The 15769-nt window shown below is 38.2% G+C and overlaps 1 protein-coding gene across 1 annotated transcript; it reads left to right on the forward strand.

Annotated features, from left to right (window-relative positions):
• Positions 1-12640: 12640 nt before the first annotated feature.
• On the forward strand, positions 12641-14712 carry aplnrb (apelin receptor b). The gene has a single exon (XM_065290383.2). It carries the CDS (start codon positions 12738-12740, stop codon positions 13809-13811), a length of 1074 nt encoding a protein of 357 aa, XP_065146455.1. The 5' UTR covers positions 12641-12737; the 3' UTR covers positions 13812-14712.
• The last annotated feature ends 1057 nt before the right edge of the window (positions 14713-15769 follow it).

Here is a 15769-nt window from a genome sequence, read left to right on the forward strand (position 1 = left end):
CTGGTGGCCAATACACAACATGACAACATAAACATCAGTTGAGGGCTGCAACTCCACTTTTTAAATGACAATATCCTGGCCGGACCACTGTTGTGAGTGATATAAGTATAGGAAAATGATTTCTTATCAGGGCCATTTTATGATTCATTGATATACATTTCTTACATACTATTTCTTTAAGGAATTGCATTGAATCACAAAAATCACCACAGGGCTTCTCGGGTGCTGTGAGCAAATCACTCCACCCAAGTAGCAGTGCTTCGCCTTCTGAGAATATAGTTCCCAGTATGTATACTGTTAAAAGATGGCTGTCAAATCACAACATATAAGTAGGAAAATATTGCCGTTATTTTGACACTTATTGGGAGCAGTATCCTAGCTGGAGCCATTTACTTCCAGTCTTTGTGCTAAGCTAAGCTAGCGGTGGGTGCATCAGACAGAGTTACAGTTCGCAACGAGCTGAAAAAGGTATGTATGGACTTATCTAACTCTGGGGGATACAGTGAATATGCTAAAGTCCCAAAAAGTTGGGGTGTTCCTTTAAGTCATTTTTTAAAGCATAATTTATAAAGCAGCATTACTGGTGTGCATCTTGAGACACAATACTTGCACTCATATATTTAAGGATATGTCACAGTGAATTGTTTTCGATCAAGACAACACTAACATTTATCGCTAATAAGTACCCTTGTTGGTTTGAAGGTGCCCCAAGCAATAGCGAAACTCCGCCTGTGATGCACAATGTCTTAAAGCATAATGTGCATGATTTCACAGTTTTCATAAATTCCTGTTTTTGTAGTTTACACAGATGATAACGGTAGTTCTCAAAACTTACATTCGGAAACCCATTTTCAAATGTTTGCTTTTTCAGGCCCCCCAAAATGCCATTGCTGTGTCAATAAGTGGCCAAAATATAAAAAGTTTTTAGTTGAAAGCGATGTCGTGTGAATTTTTAAATACTTTTCATACTTTTTTTTACCATACTTTGCTAAAGGACCTTATAAAACATCATTCCATGACTCTTCCTCAAAAAGCAGTGTGCTTCTCATCCATTCGAGCGTGTTAGAAGAGTGTGTTTGGGGTTTATTTGAGGAATGTTTTTTTGCCTTAATCTCTATTTGATCTGGACTGTCTTCCTGCCATTGTTGCTCCACGTCTCCACTGTCCCCTATCTTCCCGTCCCTGAAACCTTCTCCTTCATGAGGAAACCATGGCTGTAGATACAGGATACACAAACACATCAGTGTTGGAGCAAGACGATGTGCTTAAGGTGTAAGGAAAGACATGAGAAAGCCAAGAAACCCATTCACACAGACATAATGAAGTGTGAGGGGAGGACATGGGCGAGTCCATCCTCCAAACATCCCCCATGAGATACGTCTGAGACTCTCTGACTTCATTTTTTAGTTCTTACTTAAAAAAAGAGAAGGTTGTTAAAGGATTAGTCAATTTTCTTTACAAAAATTTAGATAATTTACTCACCACCATGTCATCAAACATTTTTATGTCTTTCTTTGTTCAGTCAAGAAGAAATTGTTTTTTGAGGAAAATATTCCAGGATTTTTCTCATTTTAATGGACTTTAATGGACCCCAACACTTAACAGTTTTAATGCAGTTTAAAATTTAATTCCTCAACATAATTTCTTCTCGACGGAACAAATCTGGATTTTTTTAAGGAAATGGACTAATCTTTTAATACACTGTTAGAAAATAAATGGTCAAAATATGAGCTCAGTTGCAAAAGCCGCTAAGCACCACCTCCTATAAAAACAAAATGTTATTAATCGAATGCTCTCAGCATGTATTATTCGTTCATCAAATACTTTCCTTTCAAATACGTTTAATCCCTAGCCTTCAGAAATACCGCTTTGTTGGCAATAGTCTGGTATAAAAAATGTTTTTTTACAAGACAACATGTCAGATGCACTTTTATTTTCACTGGGGCAGTGCCCCTTTATGAAGGTCCTAATATGTACTATTAGGCACAGATATGTTTATATTTGGTAGCAAGATGTAAATTTAAGGTACAAATCTATACTTTTTAAAAGGGGTACTGCCACAGTAAAAGCTGGCAAGGTATATTTTGACCATTTTTTCTGACTGTGTAGAGTTGTCAACATGTCCCTCAGGAAACAAATATGTCTTTAGCTTTAATCTGTTTGTCACGGTTGTTGTATTGTCTTGGACTTTTAATATAGGAACTAACTTGGATTTGAGAGCCCTGGGTTGCTCCAGGCTGGAGTCATCTGCTATCATGGCTACAAGCTTCATAAATAACCTTCACATATATTTGGGCATAAAAGTTCGAAACAACATGAGGGTTGGCTAAACTATTCCTTTAAATATAATTTATCATTTTTGTTATTGTTTTGAAAATGAAAAGCCCTGTAGTCTCCATGTGACTCTAGAAGTGAACAATGAGTCAATGACGTCATCCGTTTGTGTGTCAGTGTGTGTGTGTCCTGACAGTGAATAGGATGGATGAGTCGACTCCAATGTTGTGCACAATGGGTTGCCACTTAAGAGCACATTTTGGTATAGATTGATTATAAAACCATATGGCAAGCAAGAGCTCTGATTTTTCCTGCACAATGGATTATTGTGCTCCAGCTGCACCAGCCCCACCCTTATAATACAAACAATATATGGCATGTGTTTGCGGGTACGTGTACTATGTATAATTCATTCACATTTGACAAGGGATGAATGTGATGTTGCAATCCAGGCTAAAGTCTTATAATCTAATTATGATATTAGGAGCAACAAAGTTTGATCTTATGGTTTCTGAGTCATTGTATGTGCCTTAATGCTTTCTTTATTTTTCGTTTAGCTCATTTGCTCCTTCCACATGTCCTGCTTCAGGAAGAGCTTTATCAATAATCTTAGGGCTCACAGACAGCTCTGGTTTACCAAACACGACCATCTTCGTGTCTCAGTGGACCAACACAAATGGAAGGCACATCCTGCCAGGCGTCCAGCTTCCTGTGATATCCCATAAGTCACTGTGACTGTGTAACTCCCTGACTGGCAGCATTGCTCAGATTTATACTGTTAGTGTCTTGGGAGCCATTGTGATCTGCAGTGTCTAAATCAAGCTAACTGGGGTGGAAACTTTTGCCTCTTTTGTTTTTGGTGTTGTTTTTAGGGAAGCCAATGTGTAACTGAGCATCTTGAGTTATTCTAAGGGCCTTTCTCAGGAAACTATGTTAAACAATGCTTTTATTACATGTATTTTTAAAATAGCGAAATGGTTAGATTTATTAATTATCTGAAGACTGATCTCACGGAAAGTCGTGAAATTCAGCTTTTTTTCGTGCCTCGAACACGAATGTCTTTTTCGTGTCTATTTCTGTAAATAGTTTTTCGTGTCCATTGCACAATTTTCTTTTTTGTGTCATTTTATGTATTGTTTTTTTCTCATTGTTTTTTCTATTTTCTTACAATTGTCACGTGGGGTTGGGGTTAGAATCACTTTAGGTTACATTTTTAGACATCCTAACCCAAACCCCAACTCTAACCCCAACTGCAGGCGAGAATAGTTTTAAAAGCTGAAGAAAAAATTCAAAAACCAATACATAAAAGTACATCCTAACCCAAACCCCAAATCTAACCACAATCCCAAGGGACAACAATTTAAACATGAAAAAAAAAATAAGAAAACAATACATCAAATGACACGAAAAAGAAAGTCATGCCATGGACATTTTATTTTGTGCCATGGACGCAAATAAATGAATCATATTTTCTGTGACTATAAAACGACTTTCCTTGAGATCATGTTGCTTATCTGTGTAGTTTATTAAAGGGATTGTTTCCACAAAAAAATGAATATTTTGTCATCATTTACTCATCAAGTTGTTACAGACCGGTATTTCTTTGCTCTTCTGAACACAAATAAATATTTGTAATGAAGCAAAAACAGGAGCACCATTGACTTCCATTGTAGGAAAAACAAATAAGTCAATGGTGCTCAGAAACTTGGTTACAAACATTGCACAAAATATCTTTCTATATGTTCAGCAGAGCAAAAAAATTGATAGAGGTCTGTAACAACTTGAGAGTGAAAAAATGATGAAATAATTTTCATTTCTGGGTCCCTTAAATAACAGAAGAAAGAGCATTCATTAAAATTATACATTTAAATGCATTTGACAGATGCTTTAAAAAAAAAAAACTATTTACGATGAATTAAAAAATCAAACCCATGACCTTTACATTGCAAACACAATGCTACCCACTAAGCTCCAGAAACCCTTTCTGTGCAAATAATAATATAGGAATTGATGAAATAAATTAATACCCATATAGATACAAAAGGCTCTAAACACTTAAAGGGAAGAAATAGTTTAAGAACTGGCAATTGATAAACATATATGACACCCTTATCTGAATTTGGGGTGTGTGGGAGGAGGGGTTCTCCCAGCATCTATAGTTAATATAACCTGATACTTTGGGTGTGAGGTGGGAAAATAGGATTGAGAAAGAAAATGTAAAGTTTACAAGTAATCTATTATTATTGTTACTACTACTACTACTTCTACTACTACTAATAATAATAATATAATTTATGTAAACTGAAGTGTTTCTGTTACCGAGTGAAATTTCTTTAAAATAAAATTGTATTGTAGTAAAAAAAATGTACTGATAAAAACCAATGTTTGTTTATGTACACAATTGCTATGTACACAAACAAATGTTGGGTTGTTTCAACCTCTGTTTGGGTAAAATATGGACAAACCCAACCTCTGATTTAAATTAACAGAAAATTTGATTCATTTATATGTGTCCATGACACGAAATTCAGCTTTTTTCGTGCCTTGAGCACAAATGTCTTTTTCATGTAACTTGCACACATTTCTATAAATAGTTTTTCGTGTCCATGGCACAACTTTTTTCATGTCATTTTATGTATTGTTTTCTCTTTTTTTCCCCTATTTGTCGCTTGGGTTTGGGGTTAGATTTAGGTTAGGATGTACTTTTATGTATTGGTTTCTACATGTTTTTCCTCCGCTTTTAAAACTATACCTGCCTGGAGTTGGAGTTAGAGTTGGGGTTTGGGTTAGGATGTCTAAAAATGTGATTCTAACAGAAAGTGATTCTAACCCCAACCCCAAGCAACAATGGTAACAAAAAGGAAAATGAGAAAACAATACATAAAATTAAACAAAACATGCGAAATTCGTGCGAGTGACACGAAAAAGACATTCATGCTCAAGTCATGAAAAAAGCTGAATTGAACAAATAAATTAATAACATTTTGCGTGACTATAACACAACTTTCCGTGAGATCAGTCTGCAGGAAAGGTTAGTTCAAACCCAACTTTCCATATTTCACCTAACTAGACCTGGTATTTTATCAATCGGTTTACACCTTAATCCATCTCTTTTGTCCACTTTCCACCGCTTCTGTCCTGATTTTCTGAGAGGGTGGTCTGTGGTCGTTTAAACGCAAGCAGAAGAAATGTCCACATGTGCGTCTACACCACAAAAGCAATCCGGTCGAATGTGTTTTCGACTACCTCTGAATGTAGTGGATAGTGGATGAGCTCAAAATGTTTTATACCCCGTTATCATATATCCTCAAAAAATCAAAATGTGAACTTATGCTTTTAGGTAAAGACTACTTATGTCAACTTGATTTGTCTGCTTCACCCACAAAGTGGCGGTTAGTTCTAGACTAAAATAAATGTAAGAGCTCTCCAAACTGAAAACAACTTGCACTGACATATCACACAATACAACAGTGCCCTTTGTTTTGTCTCAAATGTACACACGTAATGTTTTTAAGGCATGTTTGTTAAAACTAGTTATATTTTCTAATTCAACTGAGGCCTAGTCATGGTTTAAGCTAATCCCTGTCTGGGAGACCACCCCTAAAGGTTTAATGTTAATACAACTTAACCTGAAAAAACTAAAATGATTTCATGCAACACATTTCCACGCAATTGTCTAGTAAAGTCAACTAATTTGGGTAATTAGCATCGTCCACTTGTGATCCGATCGACCAAAACGCATCTTAATACCAGGTGTGAACAGCCTCCATTAGGGTGGCCATTCATGCCAGTTTCGCCGGACACGTCCCGGCCAGGATTTCGGGGGCGTTCTCCGGAAGTCGCGTTGATCAACTGCATACGTCATCAAGGTTTAATATTCTTAAAATAAATAAATCTTAACTCTCTAATGTATTTTAACTGTAATGTGAAAAACTCAATGACGCATGCGGTCGAGCAATGCGACTTCCAGAAGACGCACCCGAAATCCTGTCCGGGACGCGTCTGATGAAACTGGCACGAATGGCCGCCTAGCCTCCTTGAGTTGAAACAACCCAACATTACTTATTATTTTAAGTGTATTTTTGTGCTTTTTATAACATATTCAGGAGGACTCTTAAACAAGCAACAATGGATGAGGACATCCCTCCTGATACCTCCAGATCTGTGCCAAATATTTACATCAGCAAGCAACCGCTCCTTTTCCAAACAATGGTCATCACAATAGTAATTTTTTTAGGTCAAATGTCCCAGCTAGAATTCGCCCACAAGCCATTTACATCAGTAAGGGCGCCACATGTGTATACTCAAGACGGCCTTTCCTGTCAAAAGTGTTTGTCCTGCCCATCTGTGAAAAGAGAATAGAAAACCCGAGTGGACTTGTATCAGGCGCCACACGTTTGGACACACTTCAATGTCTTCAGTGTCTAATTTAAAAAAAATGCATGTGATTCAATCAAAGCTCAAGGGTACAGACACAAGTGCTGACATCCTGCACTTTTATGCACCCTGTCGCTTATGCACATAGCATGCTATATAAAAGTGAAAAAGGAAATCGTGCCACGGAGATACACTATAGAGACGAAAGGCACACTTGAGGGATCTATGACAGTAGCCATTTCTGGGGGCAGGAGATAAGAGATTGTTAAATAAACAGAGCCAATTGCTAACCGCTAATTGCTAACAACAACTGGGGCACCCGTACGTTTTCCATCTTTCAGCCCTTGTAATAGGGCCAGACTGTAGTCTGGTTCAGGCTGGTTTTTAGATCACATGTGAAAAGAAGTGCCGACCGTCTGAAACCATTTAGCGGAAGCTGAAGCGTGTTGGCATTGCGCCTGCTTGATTAGCATCCGATGTTTTCAACAGGTCATTAAATACAAAAGCGTGAAGCCGAGGGGCAAATGTTTATCTAGATATTCAACCTCAAGCCTGGTGGGGAAACTCTCACCAGGTGCCGATAGAAAGCTTGCAAGGGGAGATCCCCTCGGGAGGAAAGGATGAACCTCTCCGGTTCCCTGGGGACGTTAGGGAACTCTTTGAAATGTAGCTAAAACCCTGCTGGATAAACAGCTTAAACTATGCTAAGATAGTTAGCTGGTGGTTTAGACTGGCAGACTGACTTTCCAGCAAACAGAAAACTTTCATGGTTGACCTGTTCCTCACAAATTGATACATGTCTTCTCATAATGGTCAGTGTTTTGGGTCATGGCAGGACAAGAGAGACAGGAAGGGCTTGGAGTAACCTGGGATGTTTACATAATTCGTTTTCTTGCCTCCTGGAAGACCATACAGATGTCCACGCTGTCATGATTCAAGCCTATGGTAGTCAAATCTACCCAGGTTTTAACTAGAAGCTGCTCTCACTGTAGCTAAAACTTATTTAAAACAAACATCCACACCTTCAATACACTTGCAGGCATAAGGAGAGCGTACTGAAGAGGTGAAGAGAGCCAGGCGATAACTCAAAGGTGTGAACTCGTTCATTGGCCCGACCCTGATGCTCAACGACCTGGTGTCAATGAGTCGGAAACTCTTGTCAAAATCAGTCAATGAAGCACGGGTGGGGTGCCATAAAACCCTCAGAAGGTTGACACACCTTTCCAAGTGAAGGGGAAAGATTATGCATTAACAAATGTCTCTACGTGGTATCAGTCAACTTTTAAGATTGAGAATTAACAGGCGAATCAATTAGGCCCTCTCGTTGTTTTTCAAGGGTTTTCACTTTAGGTTGCTGGTCAGAACATATCAACACCCGAGAGACGCAGTTGTCACTTTGCACATGGGGGGCGTAGATGGAGCGTGTGACCCTCACACATCAAACACATTGGAGACCCCCATCAAAAACACTGTTTTACCATGCCAGTCATACAGTTAACAGAAACACTGGAAACCTATAAGTATAAATGCATACTCACAAATTTTCTCTTTGGTAAACTTTCTCTATTTGGGCAACCATTTTTGATGATTCTGACCTATTATACTGCTGTTGAGATGGGGGAAGTTTTAACACAATTTTTTTAATCAAAAACAAGTTAAAGTCAGTAAAATTTGGTCTTTGCGTCAGAAAAATAGTCAAAATATATACCCCAGGTGTCACTGTACCCTTTTTAAAAAATGACAACTTTGCACCTAAAGGGTTCACTTAGTACCTCAGCGGACATATTGGTCCCAACAAGGGCTTATTAGTACCTCAAAGATACAAATTCGTATCTCAAAGGTGCAAAATGGTACAAAATGTATACATAGCTGTACCTGAAGGTACATATTAGGACCTTTTATATGGGTACTGCCCCAGTGACAGATGGGGTACATATTTTGGCAAGTTTTTTTTCAACAGCGCATACAGTGTATTTGTAAAAAAAATGCACAATCATTGTCTCTGAGGTTTAATTAAATAAATTAATTCACATAAAGACAGAGACTATTGTGTAATATCATACTTTATCAAACAAGTCTATTTTTATTTTTATGTTAGACATAAAGTGGGGTTTAATCATGATAATTTCAAATAATCTGATCCAAATGTTTTCTTTAACAGTATCAAAAATCTTCTGGAACAGCATAGCATTTGCCGGAAAAAAGTCATGGGTTCAAACCCGAGAAACACATACTGATAAAAAATGTATACCTTGTAATGCACTTTAAGTCAGTTTGGATAAAAGTGTCTACCAAATGCATACGTGTAAATCTAACTATAGTTTGCATTTCATGTTCAATATCTTTTATGGTTTTATTTAACATATAGGAGGAATGTAAACTTTTCGTCCTGCAGGCCTTCTTCATTGTTTCTTCATGTTTCTTTAACTCATCAAAATAAGTTTGTCACTGGTTGAAATTTATAATAGTATTTTGAAATGAAGTATTTATTTCATAAATAATAAATAAATAAATTGCAAAAAGGTTTAACAGTGTATTTTTCGGTTACTTTACACTATGATCTATGTAATGTTATGTTTTCCCCTTAAAGAAAATGACACAAAACAATCTTAAACCTATAGAATTTGAATTACACTAAACATATTAAATGATACAATACAGTGCTGTTGGTTAGTAGCATACTTTTCTGAAGTTTAATTACACAGAATTTATGAAAAATGATTGCATTTTATAAAATGTCATAAAATTGGGACCCACCTCAAAAAAAAACTTTTTTTAAATCATAAATATTGAAACAATATCATTCTCTGAAACAAACACTTATACGATTGGTAAGCAACTGCTCTTCATTACAATTTAATTCTGTTCAAAAGTAAATAAACACAATTGTTCACTTCTGTCAGGTGATGTGTGTGTGTGTTTTCTCAGGTGTCTAACACACATTCTGCACATCTCATACTTTGTGGCTCTCACACTGAAGCTTTATATAGATCTGTGATTATGAAGCGATGCAACACTTCAATCTGTTGAATCTGCTAACGGTTTAAAAAACAAGAATCACTTAGTCAAGGTCGGGCAACACCGGATGAAAGAGTCAGCGGTGACTCCAGCTGCTCGGAGAGGTCTGTCACCCGGACTCTTTCTCTCTCTCTCTCTCTCTCTCTTTTCCTATTGGTGTGTGTCTGTCTGCTTGTGCTTGTGTTTGTGTGTGTGGTCTAACACTACGGTTGCCATTCATGTATGGTTCAAGAACGCAAACACCACATCAAACTCTGTCATGTGTCAGCAATGAAGCCCAGAGACCTTTACGGCAATTTCAGTCCCATCACTTTTAAACAACTCGGTGCCATTTAGAGATTGACATAAGATACTTTATTTTGGATAGGGGTCACTTGAGACAGCATTAAATTTAATTGCTTAGAAATAAACAGCATGGCAGTTGTCGGACCCCCAATGCTTCATCCATTTGCATATCTGTCCCAACCATTTGTTTTGTTATCATATCTATCCTGTTAAGAGCAAAGCGAGATAAGTTTAGTCCCACCTGTGATGTGTGTGTATTTGTGTGTGTGTGTGTGGGGGGGGGGGGGGTGATTTAGCTTGAGATAACACAGCACATTCATTTTTAACAAAGTATTTAATAAAACATTTAATTTGAAACAGATCTAAGGCAACGCCCAATGTAACAGAGAGTTCAGATACTCATAATCAACTCCAGCATCTTAAAGCCATTTTTATGATGTCACACTTGAACTTCCGAAAAGCTGAGACTCCCGTCTTGGGCTTGACCAGCACACGTGTGTGTGTGTGTGTGTGTGTGTGTGTGTGTATGTGTGTGTGTTTAGGATTGGGTTAGGGAGGGATAGTTGTGTCTGAGCGGGTCAGGTCACCGGCGCCACTGACGCCTTATTGCTGAGAGACGGAGTCGGGTGCCGAGTGAAATCTCCCGTCTGCTTGAGTCTGATACGGTCTGATCATACAGCACCAAATGCTCTGGATAATAATGTTTTATTTACTGTAAGATCTTACTGTAGGATTTCCTCTTTGGAATCAACCTCGCTCCTTTTGTCTTTGTAATTGACAGGATTTTAAACTAATTACACCACGGCCTCTTTAGACTTTATACTAAATTAAGCTTTATCTAACAGCAGATTTTATTAACTCTCTAAAATGCTCGCCCAGGTGCACTTTTTGATCATATATATTTGCACTTTATCTCACAATGAGACATTAAAGGGATAGTTCACCCAAAAATAAAAATACATCATCATTTTCTCACTCTCAAGTTGTTACAAATCTGTATAAATGTCTTTGTTTTGAGGAACACGAAGTAAGAATGTTCATAATCAAACCATTTGTGAGCCCCATTCACTTCCATAGTTTTCTTTTTCCCTACTATAGAAGTGAATGGGGCTTATGATGGGTTTAGTTACAGACATACCTGAAAATATCTATCTTCGTGTTCATCAGAACAAAGACATTTATACAGGTTTGTAACAACATGAGAGTGAGTAAATAATGACAGACTTTTAATTTTGGGGTGAACTGTCCCTTTAAGCTGCTGTAACTCATTGGTAAAGCATTGCACTAGCAGTGCAAAAGGTTTTGGGTTCGATCCCAGGATCACACATAATGATAAAATGTAAATGCACCATAAATTATGGTTAGGATAAAGTTTCTGCAAAATGCATAAATGTATAGCAGTTAAAAAGAAAATCTATATCTGCCATTTTGAAACTTTATAGGATTTAATTATTAAACTCTTTGTAAACATATAGAAAAGAGCTAAATAAAATGTTTTTTTTATAGATTTATTGAACCAATGTATGTATATATAAATATACCAAGTATTTAGCTTATAAAAACACGATATTAAGAAATAGCATATATAATATGCTATACGTTTTTGCATTTTCTTGTATTATTTATTTTCTCAATTTTTCTCTTGACTTATTCATTATTATTTATTTATATATATTTTCTTTTTTAGTATACTTTTGCATATAACTGAGGCAATGTTAATTCTGTACAATGCTAGAATAGTCAAATTTATTGTGTTTATAACATTTGCACTATCAATATTTCATTATAATCAATAACAATCTGGCTAATTTTAAATAAATGATAAGTTTACAAGGTTATACAAAAGGAAATGAACCCCGTTAGATGTATTGATAGGCTATAGCTTTACTCCGCGTGACTCTTGAAACGGAAAACTCTAATAGCCTAGCAGATGACGTAAAGTCTCGTGCAAAAACTTGTTTATATCAAAATGTTTTAAAGTCGCTGGATCTGTTTGTCGGATAAACAGAGGTTTTGTTTGGGCACGTCCGTGTGCGCAATGCTCCATGCATTGGGATGGAAATGAAAGCGCTTGAATCGTCCAACTAATAGACAAGACTGTTCACACATTACATCCGTCAATTACAATATCTATTAATCGGTATGAGACAAAATATACAGGTCCTGACATGTCAAGACAGACATCGAAACAGATTTTCATGCAGTTTCCTTTCGAATTATATTAGTTTAGGCATATAGATTGAAGTAAAAAGTAGGCTAAAACAAAACAAAAAACGCCTTTAAGGAAAATATTTAAAAACAACGCGAATATTGTAAACTGCATGTACACATACACTGCAATGTTATTAAATATATTAAATTAAACTTCTCTTGTAAACAAGTCTTAAAATAAATATTGATCTTTGCCAGTGCAATAAAACGGTCTTTTATCATTTACATATCATATCGTTTATTTTAACTAACTTCGCGTTTTAATTATGTTTATATATAAACACATTTGTTTACTTGTTATTTTTTTGAGTAGTAATCCTGCAGGTTTTTCTGTGGAGATTAAGCGGAGACTTTGGTAAGCAGTAAGGGGAGGAGTCAGCGGTGACGGTGGGAGGAGTTACAGAGAGGGTGGGATGAGATGTGAGAGTTTAAAAGCCAGCTTGTCCAGCTGAGAGGACATTGTGACCTGAGCACATCTCGAGCAACTTTGTTATCAATTTTGCTTTTCTGGCAAACCAAAATTTCAAAGACTTTAACTTCTTATTTTAACATATTCAAAAGAAAGGATCACTATGGACAACATGAGCAATGACTACGGTCAAGATGACTACTATGAGGAGGCAGCAAACGGCACCATGTGTGACTTTGATGAATGGGAGCCATCATATTCCTTGATTCCCATACTCTACATGCTCATCTTCATCCTGGGTCTCACCGGTAACGGTGTGGTCATCTTCACCGTCTGGCGGGCCCAAAACAAACGGAGAGCTGCTGATGTCTACATAGGAAACCTGGCCCTCGCGGATCTGACCTTCGTGGTGACTCTTCCCCTCTGGGCCGTGTACACAGCACTGGGATACCACTGGCCCTTTGGCATCGCCCTCTGCAAGATCAGCAGCTATGTGGTTTTGCTCAACATGTACGCTAGCGTCTTCTGCCTCACCTGTTTGAGCTTGGATCGCTACATGGCCATCGTGCACTCCCTCACCAGCACGCAGCTGCGTACCAGAGGACACATGCAGGCATCCCTGGCCGCCATCTGGATTTTATCCGGAGTGTTGGCTTCACCCACGCTGCTTTTCCGCACAACGGTGTACGATGCCGACACCAACCGCACCTCCTGCGCTATGGACTTCAGCCTGGTGGTTACCAAACAAGGCCAAGAGCAGCTGTGGATCGCAGGCCTCAGCCTCTCATCCACAGCTCTCGGCTTTCTGATCCCCCTTCTGGCAATGATGGTATGCTACGGTTTCATCGGCTGCACCATCACACGTCACTTCAACAGCCTGCGCAAGGAGGACCAGCGCAAACGTCGCCTGCTAAAGATCATCACCACGCTTGTGGTGGTGTTTGCCGCCTGCTGGATGCCCTTCCACGTGGTGAAGACCATGGACGCCCTGTCTTATCTGAACCTGGCGCCCGACTCCTGCACCTTCCTTAACCTCCTCCTGCTGGCACATCCCTACGCCACCTGCCTGGCGTACGTCAACAGCTGCCTCAACCCACTCCTCTACGCCTTTTTTGACCTACGCTTCCGTTCTCAATGCCTCTGTCTGCTGAATTTAAAGAAAGCCCTTCATGCCAGCCCGCCCAGCTCACTTTCTTCACAAAAGACAGAGGCCCAGTCTCTGGCTACGAAGGTGTGAGGAGGCCACAAAACTGATGGATGAAGTCAACAACGACCCTCGAACTGTTACACCCTTCACATGAACTCAAAGGTAAATCAATTGATGTTGGGGACAAACAGACTTTGCTTTTGTGGGAACTCGAGGAACCGTCCTCCCCTGTCCCGTGACTACACGTTGGTACTTTGAATGACATTCTGGTTCTGAGGAACCTGTGCCGTGGGTGTCTCTGAGACCACAAGCTGATGGAGATCTTGGAGAGCCGAAACCCCTCCGACAGCTGCACTCCAGACGTGCAGAACTCAGTTGAATGTACGGGTGGGGGCGTTTTTCTGCCTCTTCACCTCATATGGGCACATCGGTGCCCCTGGAGATCGAGGTTCATAGACTTTGCTGTTAGTTGGAGCTGCAGGGGAGGGTTGTGGGTGGTTGTTTCGGAGAGCAATTTATATGCTCTTTTGACACTGCATGATGTATTTAACTGTGCTCCTTACTGTGCATCTTGTTTTTTTATTTTTTGGTTGGTTATTTGTTTTTCATCCTGTAAGCACTTGTTCATAAGGGGCAGAGATAAGAACCCTGTTGGTCAGTCTGTCTTATCTAAGTCGTCAAGTTAGGGGAGGAAGGGATGGGTGACTCACTTGAGAAGAAGTGTTGCAGCTTGATTAAAGACTTTCGGGGGGAGGTGGGGGAGACGAAAGCATTGGGGGGGCTCAGACAGACAGATGGCAGCTAACAAATGTTGTCGGGGAAGCGGGACGCCCAATTAAAAGGTGGCAGCTTCGACAGATGAGATACTGATGCTAGAGTTTGTGTGCGTGTGTGAGCTAATGAAATGTGTGTAGGTAAACTGATGAATTATGTTTCCTAACATTGAAAAAAGAAACTGTTGTATGATGCTGTTATGTAATACTTTATGAAATAAAGTCAATTTTCTTTATCAAAAAAATCCTCTTGTTTGTATTTCTCCTTTTGTCTTGTCTCAAACCTCTTGCCTATCACTGGCATTTTTGCAGCATTCCAGTACATGCACTGTTTTCCTGTTAACCCCGGGCTGTCGTGGCTCTTATTGTCTTCTGTCAGTTTAAAAATCAAAGCAAATCCCTGATAGGAAATGCATGTTGAAGGCTGATTTCCTTTTGCTTCTTGGCTGACTCAAACTCTCTGTGTTCCTTACACAAACACAACAAGCTATTTACTAAATGTGTAAACATAAAAATATTTTTACTCTTTTGGTATAACCCTGAGAAAGTGAAGTCATTTTAAATTTTCATTTAAGGGTCTATTTTTATTTTATATATATTCCAAAACAATGAATAAGTACAAATAAATAAATACCCTAAACATAAATATATAAGCTAATGTGAAAAAATGTAGATTTCAGATTCAATTCTTTACAATTTATTCTTCTTACAACAGAAACGTTTACATATTTCTGGCCAGAAAATATTTATAAATAATTTATAAACAAACACTCTGCATATGGAGACTAATGTTTAAGCCTTTTCCTCCCTACTAAGCTTTGAGCTGAACATCGCCATTGTCTGTGCTAATCTAAAGGGAATTAAATCCAGTGATGTCTCAGCATGGATTAATATTTATCCTACATTAAAAACTATTTGTTTGTTTCAGTAAATAAAAGTGATAGACAAAAGTGTCTTGCAGCAAGAACAATCTGTATTTACCATAAGGTTCCTGTCTAACAGGAGGGTGTATGCTAAAAGACATAAGATATATTTATAAATATGGTTTAAAAGGTTTCAAAATCTTTTAAAGGTGTAGAATTAAATGTAAATTATTGGGGTGGTTTCCCGGACAGGGATTAAACTAGTCCTAGACTAAAATAAATGTAAGAGCTATCCAAACTGAAAACAACTTGCACTGACATATCTTAAAATACATCACTGCCATTTGTTTTGCCTCAGTAATGTTTGAATAAGGCATGTTTGTTTAAACTAGTTATATTTCCTAATTAAACT

Source organism: Paramisgurnus dabryanus, chromosome 10 (assembly GCF_030506205.2).
Source record: "Paramisgurnus dabryanus chromosome 10, PD_genome_1.1, whole genome shotgun sequence".
In the NCBI taxonomy this organism is placed as follows: domain Eukaryota; kingdom Metazoa; phylum Chordata; class Actinopteri; order Cypriniformes; family Cobitidae; genus Paramisgurnus; species Paramisgurnus dabryanus.